This window comes from Halichoerus grypus, chromosome 9 (genome assembly GCF_964656455.1).
Source record: "Halichoerus grypus chromosome 9, mHalGry1.hap1.1, whole genome shotgun sequence".
In the NCBI taxonomy this organism is placed as follows: domain Eukaryota; kingdom Metazoa; phylum Chordata; class Mammalia; order Carnivora; family Phocidae; genus Halichoerus; species Halichoerus grypus.
In genome coordinates, this window is record NC_135720.1 from 79,943,133 (window position 1) to 79,961,293 (window position 18,161).

General features: G+C 42.0%; 1 protein-coding gene and 1 long non-coding RNA gene across 2 annotated transcripts in view; one reads left to right on the forward strand and one right to left on the reverse strand.

Moving 5' to 3' along the window:
* LOC118531531 (uncharacterized) overlaps positions 1–2,440 on the reverse strand; it is a 63,352-nt gene extending 60,912 nt beyond the window's left edge. The window contains exon 1 of the long non-coding RNA XR_013440939.1: positions 2,145–2,440. This is a non-coding gene — a long non-coding RNA (uncharacterized LOC118531531). The remainder of the gene's footprint in view (positions 1–2,144) is intronic.
* The window catches only part of IMPG1 (interphotoreceptor matrix proteoglycan 1), a 125,120-nt gene extending 107,501 nt beyond the window's left edge, over positions 1–17,619 (forward strand). The window contains 3 exon segments of the mRNA XM_036085614.2: positions 10,392–10,587; positions 16,149–16,218; positions 17,542–17,619. Coding sequence (XP_035941507.1) covers positions 10,392–10,587; positions 16,149–16,218; positions 17,542–17,619 — 344 coding nt within the window.
* Positions 17,620–18,161: the final 542 nt, after the last annotated feature.

The window sequence follows — 18,161 nt, forward strand, 5'->3', positions numbered from 1 at the left end:
GGAAAATATATATTTGAGAAATTTCAGTTGAAACCAGAGAACAGGTGAAAAAATGGCCCAAGACAAGGTGTAGGGCAGGAGAAAAGGAGAACTGGGACTGAATCTCTGAGGAACCCCAACACTTCATGGGGAATAGAAGGATTGTCATTGAAAGGAGCCAAAGATGGTGTTGCAGAAGCCGGGAAGAGAGAAGAGCAGGAGAGACAGCAATTTCAGCAGCTGTGAGTGAACGATGGGTCCAGAGGTCCCTAGAACCCTTCGCAGAAGCAATCTAGCAGAGTGGCAAGAGCGGAGGTGAGATCTTAGTGAGGTTGGGATAAAGTAGAAAATGAGACCATCCACATGGCCTGTCCCCCTCCTGTCTTACAACTTAGAACAAGGCTCCTACCCTCCCACAGAGACTGGCGGATAGGGGGTGCTCTCTTCTTTGATGGTTCTGTTTCAAAGGAACAGAACCTAGGTCCTTGGGGAAGACAGTCTTGAGTTGTAATACTGGCAAGAAGCTTTAAAGAAGATTGACATCTCAAAGGAGCAGAGAATGAATTTATAAGTTTTGTAAACTACCCTCTTTTTTTTTAAGATTTTATTTATTTATTTGACAGAGAGAGACACAGTGAGAAGGGAACACAAGCAGGGGAAGTGGCAGAGGGAGAAGCAGGCTTCCTGCTGAGCAGGGAGCCTGATGTGGGGCTCGATCCCAGGACCCTGGGACCATGACCTGAGCCGAAAGCAGATGCTTAATGACTGAGCCTCCCGGGTGCCCCTAAACTAACTACTCTAAGAAAAGGGAAGTCAGGGGTCTAGAGTTAGTCAAGCTAAGAGGAAGGTTAAGGCAGTCTTGGTCAGAGGATTTAGCATTTCTTTTCTATGCCCTGATTTTACCATATTTACAGGCAATGCCAGATAGACCACCTATTTAATTCTATTTGCAAAATTTGAAACAAAATCCAATCAAGTCTTTTTCATTTGTTTTCTTTTGGCATAACATCAGGGTGGAAATGTAGTTTGTGGTGGTAATCCTGGGAGGGGGGAATATGATTCCATTGTTACTTTTAGACTAAAGAGAAGAGGAGAAATTTTGAAACTTCTCATGAGATTTCTAGGTGAGTATCATTCCACATTCAGATCAGCATCTGAATTCCTGGATGTGTCTCTAAATGAGGGCCAGTAATCGGTTAGGCCAAATGACATCTGCAGAGGGGCAGACACGTAAGAGAAGCGACACAGGGTTATCACTGCGTGTGGTTGTCATTCAGCTTTTGAAAACAACCCAAATAAATGAATCTATGATATAGAAAGTATAAACCAGTGTTAGAACTATCTGTGATTTATCAACTGAAAAACCAAATAAAATCACAGCTGCTCAGGATTCTGCCAGCATCCTGGCAGCTAGAGTTGTCTTTCATTTAGGCTGCTCTGAAAATTCTTTAGAAGCATGGAGGGCTTTAATGCCAGTTAGCTGTGCAGGTTGAAGATTTCAAAAATGCAAAACTACACATACTTATTCTAACTCACTCTCTCCTTGAATTCCTAAGAAGTCTCCTCAAAAATGGGTAGATTGCAAGGCTGGTAAACAGTGAACATTGAAATTAATTACAGTCTCAGGATGCCTGGGTGGCTCAGTCGGTTGGGTGGCTCAGTCGGTTAAGCGGCTGCCTTCAGCCCGGGTCATGATCCCAGGGTCCTGGGATTGAGTCCCACATCGGGCTCCTTGCTCAGCAGGGAGCCTGCTTCTCCCTCTCTCCCCCTCTGCTTGTGCTCTCTCTGTCAAATAAATAAAATCTTGTAGAGAAGTGAAAAAGAAAAAAAAAAAGAAAAATAAATAAATAAATAAATAAAATCTTAAAAAAAAGAAAAGAAAAGAAATTAATTACAGTCTGGCATCCAGGATGCTTCCAGCCAGAGCAAACTCATTTTATCGGGAAAGTTGCATAATTTGAAAGACTCCCATTTAGTCGCCAGCTCTGAAAAGGTAGTAGATGTCACATATCACAATAGTGACAATAAAAACAATAACTATTAATTGACACTATTTGACACTAATTGACACTAATTTTAATCTTAATAAAGAACTATGCAAAGTAGGTATTTCTCCCCATTACACAGTTGGAGAAACTGTGTTCAGAGAAGTGTAAGTAACTTACCTTTTACTTGTCACACAATCACCGAGGGCTGCAGCTGGAACTCAGTGGCAGTTCTGTGTGCTTTCTTCAAGTCTGTCTACTGCCTCTTTATAGTCTTTTTGGGTTTTTTTTATGATTTTATTTATTTTTGAGAGAGAGAGAGCACAAGCAGGGGGAGGGGCAGAGGGAAAAGCAGACTCCCCACTGAGCAGGGAGCCCGACATGGGGACTCAATCCCAGGACCCCAGGATTGTGACCTGAGCTGAAGGCAGATGCTTAACGACTGAGCCACCCAGGCGCCCTATAAAGAGTCTTATCAGCCCTCTACAAAGGTTGTTTATTTAGAAAAAATGACAACACACTTAAGTTTAATCCTAAATGAATTGTTAGATTTCACATTTCACCAAGTGAAATTTCCTATAGTATTTTGTTATATTCTTAGAAAGCCCCCCCCCCAAAAAAAGTTCACTTTTAGAAACAAAAGTCCTGAACTTTTTAATGCCCCCTTCACATGTACTATTGGCTCTGCTAGGAGTGTCCCTTCTGAGCTGAGGAACCCATAGGAATTCTCCTTCCAGGAGACTCTCCCAGACTCTGCACCTGCCCTCTGCCCTCTGTCTCTGGCCCCGTGTCTTGTTTTTACCCTGTTGCCATCCTGTGCTTCCTAGCTGTTAACCTACCTGCTTCCATGAGGGAACCCCAATATTGCCTGGACCGCCAGGTACTTTTAGCCCTCTCCAGAGTTTCAGCCCAGGCCCTCATCCCACACGTGAGCCACTGCATGGAGCTTCCCTAGGATGCTCCTGGAATCCTTCACGGAAGCCCTGAATGCAAAGCCTGCATGGAGCAGCTGCCGGGCCACCTCCCACAGCCCCTGCGTTCAGAGCTCTCCCTCCACCAGCTAATCCTGGGACACTCAGGTCCTAGCACCAATGCACCCAAAATGCCTCAGTTTGGCAGATACAAATAATGACCAAGAGCAGAAATAATTCTTGAGTCTCTCAGCCAGGGCAAGATGTGTAAGGGCATTCACACATCCATTCACAGAAGAAAGTTTCTGAGAGCCTATGATAAACAGTTTGTGGTTATTGTTCTTGAGAACAAGTGGATAATTAAAACGAATCCCAAAGTTTTTCACATTACATGTCCCTTTAACCCAGAAAGATCTCCCATTAGTAACTTATTCAGTTCCACAGATGTGTGTTAAGCTCCAGCCACATGCATGGTGGGTGCTATGCCGTGTACTTTCTTATCATCTAATGATTATTCTCACCCTAATCCTGCCCTTCAGCCATAAAGCATAAGCAAAACATGTTTTAGCCAATAATAAAACAATGAAATATTAACTTTAGTTACAGATTTTTTTTAAAGTTCTTTTGATCACTGAATTCCATCAGCAGTTCTAGAGGTATGTGTCCCGCTAATGTTCAGCTGTGCGGTTCCCGTAGGACACCTAGGACGGGAGATTTATATTTGAGCTGCAGGGACATTAGCGACCATCTGGTTTAAATAACCTATTTTATAGAAGGCCAAGTGGGACTAAAGATGCTAACCTACTTTCCCAAGTCCACAGACGGATGCTAGCATTGTTCCCCCACCCAGGGCACCTTCCTGGAGGCTGCAGCACCAACAGCCCCGACGAGCGGACTCGCTCCCTCTGCTGGTGCAGCGAATCCCGGAATGTTCTCAGGATCTGGGAAAATAAACCAGATGGGCCTGTGTGGAAGGTGAGGTCACTGCATTATAGCTCAAAGGCACCTTCAGGGGACAGGCATATTTATACAGATTACTGAGTGCTGAGCACCAAACACTGTATTAAGGTAACATTCACATCTTGAGAAGGAAATAGACTACCAGTGCTGCATTAAGATTTTGTGGGCTCTAGGCCTTTCCTGAATATTAATACAAATATTGACATTAATTAATAAAAATACTTGAAATTAGAGGCACATGGGGGGCGTAGTCAGTTCTGCCCCGGTCTCTTGGTTTCCGCTCAGGTCATGATCTCAGGGTCGTGAGATGGAGCCCCGAGATTGGGCCCCGTGCTCAGCGCAGCCTGCTTGAGACTCCGTCTCCTTCTCCTGCTGCCGCTCATGATTTCTTTCTAAAACAAATTTTAAAAATCTTTAAAATCAATCAAATTAATAAAAATACCTAAAATCATATCTTATGACTGTTGGTATAAAAATGAATATCCAGCGTGGATTATATTGTTTTTTTCTCATTTTGAAGAATTTAAAACATGTTCTTGAGCACTTAAGAGTATGGGGGGCTAAGCGTGTGTCCTGCGCCCTGCAGACTACCAGTGGTTGGGACAGGTTGATTTGTCATTCTCTGCTGCTCTAGGCAAAGACCTCCCCTCATGACCACCAACGAAACTAAGACCTCCAAGCCTTGGCTATGAGTTGGGAGGGGAGGGAGAGATGGCATTACAGCTGCCCTCACCCCATCCCTCCCCCACCCCCACACCTCGCAGCGGCAGGTGCGCGCACCTGGCGGGGTTTACTCCCCCGCCATCCGTGGGAAATCTAGTCACTGCGTCCAGGTGTGAGGCTTGGTGACGCTGGGCGCCAGGGCGCGGAGGGCCCGCCTGCCTCGGACCTCCGGAGCCCTAGCTCTGCCTTACGGGAACGGGAAAAGATCCAGGAGTTTCCACCACCCTCCCCCAGCCGTCGAGGCCCGACCTGTCGCGGTCATCACGCAGTACTAATGGCTCTATCTGCGGTACCCTGGAGCTCCTTCCGCCACCGCGCGAATTCCTTCCAGACTTCTCTTCCCTCCACCAGTCCGCACGGCACAGTGGTTTTTAAGAAGACAGAAAGCAGTTGGGGCTCTTAAAATTTCATCCCTTAAATCTATTCCTACTTCTGTTGCTATTGAGCGCCATCTAGCGAACACTCGGTTTCATCACACTGAAATGGGCTCCTGAAGGGCTTGGAGAGCCGTCCCTGCAAAAGACGTTCTAACAGGTCCTCAGCCCAGGCCAGCCAAGGGGAAGCCTGAGTTTCAGCCAAACTGAGCTGAAATCTTGCCTTAGGACAGGACCCAATCAAAGGAGATGCTTCACTACCTGTCCAACACGTGAGTGTTGCCGCAGAGTGCAAGAGAAGGGCATAATGAAATTATAAAGAACAGGGCAGAAAGGCAATCAATCAGTTCGGGGGCAAGTGACAGGACGGTCTGCTGTACGTGGGAAAGGGGCGCCGTGCAATGAGCTGGGGTTAGAGACATGCGCACCAGACACCCTCAGAGGCCTGAGACACTGGGAGAGTCTTTTTTCAGGCCTGACAAGCATGACAAGAAGCTTGAGAAAGACAGTCTTGGACCATCAGGGACCTATGAATTTATAAACTGCTTGGTGACCAAGACCATAATCTTTTTAATGTTAACTGTAAAATGCCTCAAAGTGTTCCCTGCAGGCAAGGGACATTTATTTAAATGGTTTTGATCACATGATGAAGAGCTAAGGGACATCCTTCTTCAGTCAGCCAGTTGGAAATGCTTTTCAGGACCTTTGGCACAGAGATAAAAGACATTACATAAGCAAATCAGGGGAGAAACTGATACATAAAACGTGCTTACACTGGACATCTCAGAATGATACACATATGCCCAAGCCCCACATAGCAGCTCACTTCCTTCAAGCCGTGGTCATTGCTGTCACATTTGAGCAACAGGAACAAACGTGGAGTTGCTGTAGTATCAGACTGTGCTTCTCTAAGCAAACATTCTGCCTAATGAAGGAGTTTTGGCAGACAGTGGTTTGGAGCTCTTGTTTAGTTAAGAGGGCCTTTGTTCAAAGCAAAGCATTTGTGGAAGTCTGATATGTGAACCGGTAAGAGGAAAGATGCTGGCATGTTTGAGCCTCTCGCCACCCCCACCATCCCTTGTTAGCCCCTTGGACCCTGAGGTGTCTCCTGGAAACCCCATATTGGAAAACCACTAGAATGATGTCAAAAGCTGAACATTGTAAGCAGACATGTGGATGCTAATCTAGGGTTATACTTTCTAGCTAAAATGGACTTCAGGGGGCACCTGGGTGGATCAGTTAAGCGACTGCCTTGGGCTCAGGTCATGATCCTGGAGTCCTGAGACTGAGCCCCGCATCGGGCTCCCTGCTCAGCAGGGAGTCTGCTTCTCCCTCTGCCCCTCACCCCCTCATGCTCTCTCTCATTTTCTCTCAAATAAATAAATAAAATCTTTAAAAAAAAATAAAATAAAATGTACTTCCATTTCCTCACTTATGAAAATGAGGTCAGTGATATCTGCTCTGGAAGATGGTTGTGAATATTAATGAAGACATGTTTGAAGTGCCCAGCACACTGCCAAACACAAAATGGCCCTCAATAAATGTGAGCTCCCTGTTAATATAAATAATTGTCATTGCACTCCTGGTGAAGCTGGAGGTTCAAGATCATGATCCCTAAGGCTACGTCAGGGCAAGGCCTGAAATGGAATGACATTAATGCTTTGACTACCTCCAAAATCCACACGGGAAGCTAGGGACGAAGCCAGGACCTCTTGGTGTCAGGGTGGACCTGGAACTTTCCTACCAGCTGCAGACGAGCAGCTCCTAACACGGCTCTACACACTCAGGCCAAGTGCCCTGGCCTTTACACAGAGATTGTCAAACTCACTGTGTAGAAGAGCTACCTAAGTAAGTTAAGGACAGAAAATTAATTCATTTTGCCAGCAAGCAATTATGGTAAGCTCAGAGGCTACCCCAACCGATAGTAGGAGTTTGGTGGTGTGGTGCAGGCTCATGCAGAAACCTCTCTGTAGTGCCCTAAGAAGAATGTATTGGAAGAGGGCTTAAGCAAATCCGGAAGCTAAGGCAATTATAGACCAACTAGTCTATGCACCAGTCGTGAGGACTTCACTTCTTCAAATCCACACACAACTTGATTATGACTTGAAAATATTCTTCTAGAAAATGGCATCCAGTTGTACTCTTCTTAATCAACTATGGATCTCAAGTCTCTTTTGTCTTCCTTCTTTCCAAGCTACAGACTGTTCAGGTTGTTGGGACATAATGTTTACATAATGTATTGATCAAATCAAGAGCAGAGAGGAGGAAGTTCAGACTGATTTTGTGCAAATTTTGTTTTGTGCAAAGCCCTGGCGATGTATTAAGGAGGAGGCAAATAGTCGTATGGCCGAAGGTGACTGATGAATGAGTCCATCATTCTAAGGAGAAATGTCTTTGGGGTATGACAAAGAAAGAAAATGATAACAGTATGGGAAATCTTCGCTTAAAAAATTTCTACTAAACTTTCATCCATTGTACAATCTCTTGTCTTCCATGGCGCCTCCTCCCCATGATCAGCCCACATCCAGTTCTCAGTCTTCGCCTGAAGCCCGAAGTTGTAGGTGCCCCCTCAAGATTGGTATGTAAGTAGAGGGCCATCAACACACCTAGGAAAAGTATTTTTAAAGTATAATAATGGAAGCAGTACGGGCTGCTTCACAAATTAAATTTCTAAATATGATCTCTTCTATTAACGATTCTAATTAACGGCAACTGCCTTTTCATGCCTGGTCCCACAGCTCCCCCTCCTGGCTCTTTCCTTCCCTGACACTGGGATCCACACAAACAGCCTTGGGCTTTGCAACACTCAACTTCTGAGTCTCAGCTTTCTCATCTGCAAAGTGAGCAAATGCGTGAGAAGGTTCTAAAACACCTTTCAGCTCTAACATTGTATCTAAAATGTAAGATTTTATCTAAGGATAAAATTAAAATCTAAAGCAGTTAGTTGGTCTGAAATTCTTTTTTTTTTTTTTTTTTAAGATTTTATTTATTTATTTGACAGAGAGAGACACAGCGAGAGAGGGAACACAAGCAGGGGGAGTGGGAGAGGGAGAAGCAGGCTTCCTGCGGAGCAGAGAGCCCGATGCGGGGCTCGATCCCAGGACCCTGGGATCATGACCTGAGCCGAAGGCAGACGCTTAACGACTGAGCCACCCAGGCGCCCCTGGTCTGAAATTCTTAATGCTAAAGATTTTGAAGGGCCACGCTGATATGTGTTGAATCAATGAATGTTGTCTTAGTACCCAGGAAAGTATACACAGCAAACAAAAACCAAGCTTGGTGATTTAAGTCTCCTACTTCTCTGTAGACTGGTCCTGAATAAATAACACGGGGAAAGCAAGTTATCTATAAACTAGGTGCATTTGTTTTTCAAATATATCTGGTCTAGAGTCCCCGAATGTGGATAAGTTTATTTCTCCAACGTTGCCTTATTGTGTTCTGTTCAGCTTTACTGGTGCCTAGACGATGCCTGGCTGGGCTGAAGGAAATGACAGTAAAACAGTAATATTTTTTTAATGGGACACTCATTTGGTTATCACACATTTGCTATTACTCTTCAGAGGGGTAGAATCTGTGCGTTCCGTCAGCTTTCCTAGTTAATATATTTCTCTGCTGTGGAGAGAAGGAAATGGAGCTCCGACTATTCCCCCCTGACTTCCGTTATCAAGACTACAAGTCTTGAGTGTAAGGTCACTGACAGCTGTTATTTATTAAACCTGGCCCTGGATGTGAATCGCCTGGGTTGTCAGGGTAAATTTGAGTCATTTTCTAAACAGTGACAAGCATCCCATAACATGGCCAGCTTTAGGAACTTTCAAGCAGACGAAGCCACTTCACATTAGTCAGTCCTTCTTGTCCATAAGGGACCCTCATGCTGCAAAGAAATACAACTTCACGTGAAGTCTTTTAGCAGGTCTACCTACCTGCTGGGAGCCCCAAACGGTGTTTCCTGCTCTTGCCCACCGCTGGGGCTGGTTTCACTAATCTCCCTCGCTATCACTTCTGCCGCCACTAGGAGGCGCTGGATGAATGAACATGAAGGTTCATTGGCATTCTCACCCCACACCGCGTCCCGCAGTGACCCTGCGCAGAGCTTCTATGGGCAGTAACTTGGCAAAGCCACTATGTTCCCCACTTGAAGATTCACAATAGACATTAGCTTATTAATGACCCTAAGAAATTTAAAAGTAAAAAGAGAAGGGGGATAAGTTTGGAGGGAAGAGGGAGAAAGAGAAACAAGGGAGAGAGAAAGCTGTTACGTTTATTTCACCCTGCCTTTGGGGGGGAAAAAAAAAAAGCTTATTTAGCCACCAACCTCTTCTTAGTGTAAAACCTATTAAGTCCTGCTGAATTAGAGTTCTGCAAATGTTCCCACTTGAGAAATACAGGACCAGATGATCACTTGAAATCATCCTAATTCTGACAATGCTATTTACAGATCTTCGAACACACAATTCTGATGAGCCCCTTCCCTCGCCCGGAAATCCTCCACGGCCTCCCCCTGCCTATAGAGTCCAAATTCCTTAGCACGGCCTTCAAGACCTACCAGAATTTGGCCTTATCTTTCCAGTCTTGGTTCCCTGCCTTCCTGTCTATGAGTGTCTGCTGCCTCTGAAGTGGGCCTCCCGGGCTCTCTCTTCTCCTGCCTGTTGCTTTCCCACCTCTGTGCCTCTGCTCGTGCTGCTGGGTCCGGTTGGGACGCCTTTCATGGTCTTTGCACGTACAAATGCCATTCACTTTAAATAAATGAAACAATGACCTGAAACAAATAGATCTCTAGCCTCTCAAAAACAGACTAGAGATCTATTTGAACTTTAAGAGGGGAAAAACGATTAATCCAAAGGAAAGATCTCTTAACATTAAGGCCTAAGGAATCAGCAAGGGACTAAGAGAAAGATACTTTTTAAATGAGGAAATTGTCCTGAGTTCTCAAAACCATCCACATATATGACTGCTTGGCTACTTTACAAGGTATACCTGATCTTAAATATATATTTTCACAACTCATCTCTGCAGAAAATGCTTACCTTAAAAACCTAACACAAACAAAAAAATCTTAATTCTCTAATGCAGCGGTTACCAAACGTGCTCTCCAGATGCGGCAGCATCACCTGAGACCTCCTTAAAAACAGATTCTCAGTCACCGTCCCAAGCCCTCTGCTTCAGACATTCTGAGGATGGGGCCGGGAACCTGTGTTTTAACAAGGCCTCTGGCTGATTCTGATGCCCAACCAAGTTTGTGCATAATTATATTCAGAGTAAATATATTATCACTTGTGTCCATAATCTCAAAGATACAGAAATGTGCATTTCACTTTTCACTCCAGTCTGTTACCATTACTGGACAACCCACTCCAAAATGGAGTGATGGCAAATCTCTTTGGTCTCTGGCCTTTGACTTCCACCAGTTCGCTGCTCGGGCATCCACATAGTCATTAAAACCTGCCCATCTCTTACAGCGGATCAAGCAGATCCCTGCAAATTCCTGGCCTGCGGCGAATTTGCCGAGTGTGTGAGAAATGAGCGGACCGAGGAAGCAGAGTGTCGATGCCGACCAGGGCACGAGAGCCGGGGGCGTGGGCACCACCGGGACCTGGGCCTCTGTGCCCCCGCAGAGGAATGTGAGGTCATCCAGGGAAAGGGAGCTCCGTGCAGGTAGGTCGAGCACAGTCACTTTATAGACCCAGGAATTTGTTATTCTTGCTTTTGAGAAACCTATCGTTAGAATGAATGCATACGTTCCTCTAAACCCCACGGGTTCTCGATCTCCAGTGCACATCAAAATCTCCCAGGGGAGGACATCTTTTAACACATGGCCGGGCCCTGCTACGCTCTTTTTTGATGCAGCAGGTCTGGGTAGGGCCCCGGGAAGTCTGCTGCTGGCGGCCCAAGGACCACACTTTGAGACCACTGCTCCGGCCTTTCAGCAGTATTTCAGTAAGACCAATAAGGGAAGGAAAAAGAGCCTGTGTCAGCTTCAAGACCAATACCACGTGGTCTCCTACCTTAATTGGTGTTGAGGGATGTGTGTGTGTGTAATATTTTTTTTCCCTATGTAAATATAGCTTTCATCATGAGAATTTGGAAAATACAGAGAATTATGAGAAAGAAAAATCCTGTGATATTCATCATATTAACTCTTCTTGTGATGCACATGTTTGTACAGAATGTTTACAGAGAATGTCCTAAAGCAAAATGGAATCAGACTGGCTTCTTTTATACACCGCTTTTTTACATAGAACATTCCCCCATGTCATTAAATATTTTCTGTACCATCATTTTTAATGATTACATAGTAGTCTAGTCTATAGATATGATATGTTTAATCAATCCTTTATTTCCAACAGAAAGGTTAAGAGAAGTTCGTAAGAAGAGGGAAAAGGAGGCGAGATAGAATTGGCCTTCTATTCACGAACCAGACTTCAGGGTGTAGGTGGCGCTATGAACGATCAGGGAACACAGAGGCTCCTAACGCTTCTCCAAGTCCTGTGACACCCAGATCAAGTCCACACGTGCACTCTGCCCGTGGAGGGCTTCTTCCTGAGCCTGACTCGCCTTTCCCAGTCAAGAGTCTCCAATCACACACACCTGAACATCTCCTCAGTGGTGATCACCTGAGACCCATATCTTGAGTAGATCATCCTGTGGTTTGTTTTTACTGTCCTCTTACTCATTCTAGTGGCCACAGTCTCTAATTTTCCACTAGGGAGCTCACGGCCATCTGCTTACTCCATCAAAAAAAAGCTAGAGAGATTTAGCCTTTCTCTTCATGAAACATACCCTGTTCTTTCAAAGTATTCACACTTTAAAGACAACGATTTACCCAATTATGATTAAGAAGCAATATTCTGGAGTCAAATTGTGATTAAAATTTTGGTTCGGGGCGCCTGGGTGGCTCAGTCGGTTAAGTGTCTCAGGTCATGATCTCGGGGTCCTGGGTCCTGGGATCGAGCCCCACTTCGGGCTCCCTGCTCAGCAGGAAATCTGCTTCTCCCTCTGCCTGCCACTCCCCCTGCTTGTGCTCTATCAAATAAATAAATAAATAAATCTTTTTAAAAAAATTTTTTGGCTTAGCAATTTACTAATCAAGTGACCTTGGACCAATTAACGTTGAAAAATTTCAATTCCCTCATTGGATAATGAGACTAATAAAACCCACCTATTGGGTTACTGCAAGGAGTAAATGAAATTATGTTTATAAAGCACCTTTACAAAGAACATAAAACACAAGAATATCCATTCAAGTGAGTGAGGATTATGATAATGCTGTCAACTTTCTTTTTTTTTTTTTTTAAGATTTTATTTATTTATTTGAGAGAGAGAATGAGAGAGAGAGAGCACAAGAGGTAAGAGGGTCAGAGGGAGAAGCAGACCCCCCGCCGAGCAGGGAGCCCGATGCGGGACTCGATCCCAGGACTCCAGGATCATGACCTGAGCCGAAGGCAGTCGCTTAACCAACTGAGCCACCCAGGCGCCCAATGCTGTCAACTTTCTCCAAGTTAATCTCAATTAAAATCCCAACAGGATTTTATATGGAATTTGGTATTCTGGTTCCAAATTTCTCCTGGAAATGAAAATGTACAACAGAAAATCTTGAAGTACAATGATGGAGAGGTTGCTCTGAAGGATAGTAATACATAAAATAATATTTAGAACACTAAAACAGACAATAAATACACAGAACAAATATATATAAGCCCCAAATAGACCCTTATATTTAGACTATTTTAACAAGCATTTCAAATCAGTAGGACAAGTATGGACTGGTCAATAATGCTTAGAATACAACTGGCCTTCCATTTAGAAAATAAAATTAGCTTTTTACTATAGACAAATCAATTCTATATCAAAGACTGAAACCTAAAATCAAAACTTCCAAAGTATGAGGAAAACTATTTTTAAAACCATTTGTATAATCCCGGGCTAAAAAAGCCTTCCATAATTAAGACACCAATTTCATATGACATTAAAAGGAGAATTTCCACAGGGGGAAAAGTCACCATAAATAAAATTAACATATTAACAAGGTGGGAGAAAAATATTTATAACCTATCTTATATCGTAAAGGTTGAACATCCATAATCATTGGAGCTCCTATACATCAATAAAAGACAAGCATGCTAATATTAAAATGGGCAAAGAATACACAAGTACAATTCATAGAAGAAATCCAGATGACCAAGAAAACATAGGCAAAGATGTACTCAGTCTCACTATAATTAGGGAAATCCAAAAACAATAAAGAAGTATCATTTGTTACTCATGAGTTCAGTAAAAAATGTTAATACTATCCAGTGTGAGTAATGTCAGGGAAAACTAGTCCTATCAAGCATTGCTGGTGAATGTGTAAATTGGAAAAAACCTTTTTCCAAGAAATATTTGTTGGTATCGATAAAATTTTAAATTTGATTCAAATACTCTACTTTTAGACAACTATTCCTACAAAAATAGTTGCATTTGTGCACTAAGATATGTTTATAAAAATGTTCCCAGCATCATTGCTTTGAATCATGGAGCAACTGTACAGAGCATCTGTGGAGAAATAGTTAAGTCACATGCAGTGTGGTGTCCTAGTCACGATGGAACACAACAGTTAAAAGCAATAATATAGTCTACCGGAACTGCCATAGAAATAGGACATTTTATTAAATGAGAAAAGTAAGTTGCAGAATAATAGATCCTGTCTGGGTAATAATTTAATAATAAAACTATGTATACTTAGAAGTATATTAGTTTCAACTATATGGGCATTACCATTTTATCAGTAACAAATCATCAAATATTGGCAATTTTGTATGGTTCACTCAAATATGTAAGGAAAAGCATAGCAAATATGTGCAATGACAGACACACTCAGCTACTATCCCGGTTAACTATGGAAAGGAGTGGAATTGCTCAATGTTAAATGTTAAACCCTGATCTCAGCATGAGGACAAACCCCACGGCCCCCACAAGCCGCCTCAGAACCGAAGCACAGGGGTGCTGAGGATCCCCCCTGGATCCCTGACCCCATTCCTGTTCCTCCCAGATGCCATCATGTACGTGACTCTGACAGTTTACTTATGTGAGGATCAGGTGACCGTTTAAGACCTTATCAACCATAGCTGAAGACGGTGATTAAGACCGGAGGCTTTAGATAAGTGAGACCTGAGTTAAAGCTCTATCCCAACTTGTTGTGACCTGAAGCAACTTTGAGCCCCACATTTCTCGTCCATATAATGGGGATGACAGGAGTACATTCATGGGTTTAGGTGAGAAGTAAAGCAGATGCTCTTCAGGGTAAACCGCTCTGCTGCAGGCATTATTGGAGCCGTTTGGTAATTATCAACCAAGGGCAGCCCCATAAGGAGAAACCTGAGTCCCTACCTGGCATTTAAATCTAAACTCAGAAGCAAATTAGCCGACAACACTGAAGTATGTTAACACTGAAAGCAGCACTCTCTAAAGCATTGTAAACTCAGCTGCACTTTTTGTTAGTCTACCCGAAAGTGAAGGAAAGAGATAGGAAAATTATATTGAGGGCAGGTGCCTTACTGAGATGAGTCCATGGATACACAACGAACATTTTCAGTTTGTTTTCTTTGTCATTCTACTGCCATCATTCTATTTTCACCTTTGTTTTTCCTTCTTTTCCTCAATTCAATACTTACGAATATACTCCATTTTTCATTTTCTTAAATTTTAATTGTCCTATATACATACTCAGTTATATTAGGAACTTGGCAAAAATTCTCCCAAGAATAAACAAAATTTTCATTTTCAAAGGTCCCTTTTTTAGCTTGACGAGTTTGACTTTTATTAATTACAATTATCATTATACATATGCAGAAAATGCAAATCTAGATCTAATAGAGTAAATTATTTATGACTTTTCCTCCTCAGATCTAAAAATCTTCACTTTGTCCTTTAATTTAATAGGCCTAATGTGTTCTCTGTGATGTTTTTAATGATAATGAAAATTATTTCCAAATATAGGAGCCAGATTAAGGAAATGATGATGCAAAGTGACATCTATGAGGATATTTTAATAAGGAAGTACTTGTCTTAACTACAGTAAGATCCCAGATTTACTCACTTGCTACACCTCAGACAAGGGAGGGATCCATTTTTTATTGCTAGTAGGTGTCCCTAACTCCCTTATGAGCACTTTCTCCACTGGATGGGGAAGGGGTGACAGGGAAGGAACCAAGACAGGGAGGGGTTAGAGTTTAATATAGTCCAATCCGATTTTAAAAACTTCATCTGATTAATAATTGGAGCAATCAATTTAGGCAACTCAGTTCCCTTGGAGTATATAATCAGGCTCAAAAATCCTTTCCCTTTCCTTCCCTTCTCCAAGGTGGTGCCTAAATGTTTGGGGAGTGGGGGCGGAGGCCTCTTGTTGCCTCACCAGGCCCTTTGGAAAGTTTCTATCCTCTTATTTCCCTCACCTGTGATCTCTTAGTTCTGACCCCAGGCACCTACCCATCCCTTACTACTCTGAGCCTCCAAGTCACCCAGCCAGGGTAAGTAGGAACCAGAAATGCTGCCTTAGCTGATGATGGAAGGAACAAGGAACTTGTCCTCCAACTACACCTCCCAGATAGGCTCTTCTTCCTAGAGTGATACCCTCTCTCCGCCTTTCCCTGAAATTATAATGGACAGAATGTTGGGAGAAAGAAAACCATTTACTGATAAGGGAACATAGGTCAGAAAGTATTCCCCAAATATTATATCCATCTTATAATGTAGAGAGGGAAAAGGCAAGATGCAAAATGTGTATACACTATCATCAGAAATTATATAACATGTATATTAAAAAGTCTGGAATTATATACATCAAATTTTAAAGTAACTTTTATTTTTAAACTGTGTGAACAAATGTCATTGCACAGTTGTTTTTCAGCAACCACGACTCAGAACCTGACTTTAAAAATAACGCAAAAAATAATAACTCCACTTTTTGTAAGATGAAGTTATCACTCATCTTTCCCATGAGCTTTGTTCAATCCTTCTGACACCACTGCCTAAGAAACAGTACGCCAACTGGAAGGCAAAACTCAGGGGCGGATGCAGAGAGCATAGTTCTTCTAGCTCTAGTGGAAAGCACCTGCAAAAATAGGCTATCCGTTTTCATTGTCATATTAATTTTAAAGCTAAAATAGTAGAAAGCTGTAGTTGCTATTAATGTTGATAAGCCCAGGAAATAGGATACCATGTTTTTGCTTTCTTTGTAGATCGCCGGGTCACTCTAAAAATCAAGCATTCAAAACTAGTGTTAAGAAGTTGCAACATCAGCAAAATAAGGTAAAATAATACTTTTATATGTTGGTTTTGATTACTGAATTTTAAAGAAAATTTAAAACATTTCTAGGTCTGACTCTTGTTTTAAATAGAGATAAGTGAGAGCACTTTTCCTTTATTTGCCAAGCTTTTTAATTTAGTATTGTAAGGTGGGGGCACTGAATGCATTTCTTGGTGTGAGGAAGACAGAGACAGAAGGCTGGCATTAACTGAAACATATAGATAAAACAATAAAAAACAGAAATGATCCAAGTAGTTTTATTCACTTTTTCTTATAAAAATATACATGCAATTTATCAAATGCATTGCAACAGGTTGCAATTTTCATAAAAATTTATACTCCTGGAACTGAATAATTTTATGCATATTCTTATAAAATATCTTCAGTGATTTCAAATAATGAGCAAAAGCAAAGATATATAGAGAAACAGAGGAAACATAATTTGTGAACAATGAGTAACTTCAAAAAGTTCGTCCTCAGATGAATGTTCCTTTCAGTGTCCTAGATATCCCTTTCAAATTATTCATCCAACTTATTTTACTAAAATAATTGTCTTACAAAGGGAAATAACTTATCTATATCCAGTTTAAATATAGAGATTTTTTAAAAATAACTTTTGAGAAAATACCTTGGACAACTTTTAGTCTAAAATAAAAAATTTCAAAAAAATTAGACCATCTTTGATGGTAAAAGTGAGTGATAATCAGCCAGTGCCCACCCTACCTGTAATCTATAGAGTCGGGTGGAAACAAACACCTCGAAGCTTGCACTTGAAACAAGTTACTACCATCAACAGACAGTCAAGGACACCTCAGTATCCAAGCACACCAAAGGCTAATCATAATTTCCTGTCTCCAGGTGCACACTGGGAAGAACGTGTGCCATTCTGATTTCCTGAAACAAAGCAAATCAGAAAGACAGAAAAAGTTCAGACTTGAACCACAAAATGACAACAAAACACCAGGTCTGATATTAATAAAAATGTCTGAGATGCAGCAAACACCAAGTAAATCCTAAAGTCCCAGGTAGAATTAAGGACCACATTTCATCTGAAGCAGCAGAATGGAATAATCATTTCTGTTTGCCCTCTCTGCTTTAAGAGATGGTTCAGCCTGAGAATCTAAATGGGTCTAAGAAGAGATGGAATACATTCCGACTACGTTATAAAGTTAGGGATATTTTGGAGGGCATCTCCGAACCTTTCAAAGAAGATACCTAAAAGGCAAGCATATTCTTTCAAACACCAGCAGAAGTGACACTGGAATGCAATATGGATTTGACCTCAAGTGGCATTTCTTAAGTTCTTAAAACTATTTCTCTTCCAGATAATCAGGAAAAGAGATTCTGAATTACTGAATGGAGGATATGAAGAATTTAACTATCAAGATTGGGAAGGAAATTAAAAACTAAAAATGTACAGATTATAACTTAATCTGTCTCAAGAGAAATGGTCTGTTTTCTCAAGGAAAATTGTATCCACTCTGTTAAAATTCTGAAAACATATGCAGGCATATTCACTGGTCATCAGAATCCAGGCATATAGAGTCAACATTGAGAACCAAAACACACAATGTTTCAAATAGAGAAGCATCACGTACTTGATGACTGGTACATTCTGCAGAAAAAGATGCTTATTATCAAAACCCAAAATTAAAACGTATTTCAGCTACTCCTGACTGATAGTCAAAGCAATAGCAAGACAGATCTGCTTCCAGCTACCCTTAAAATACTGCTCATAGATCATATACAAGTGCAACTTACTTATTGTTTAGGGGAGGTTGAACAATGTATCATGAAGCAAAGCTCTTCATGTGTTACAATGTTCATAAAAGATGACTGTTATGCAAGGAGATGCAGGTCTCTCTGAATCATGGACGTATCCAGTATGCAAACACTGGTGGGGGTATATTTGTTCCACACTTCAATGTCTGTCTCACACACACAC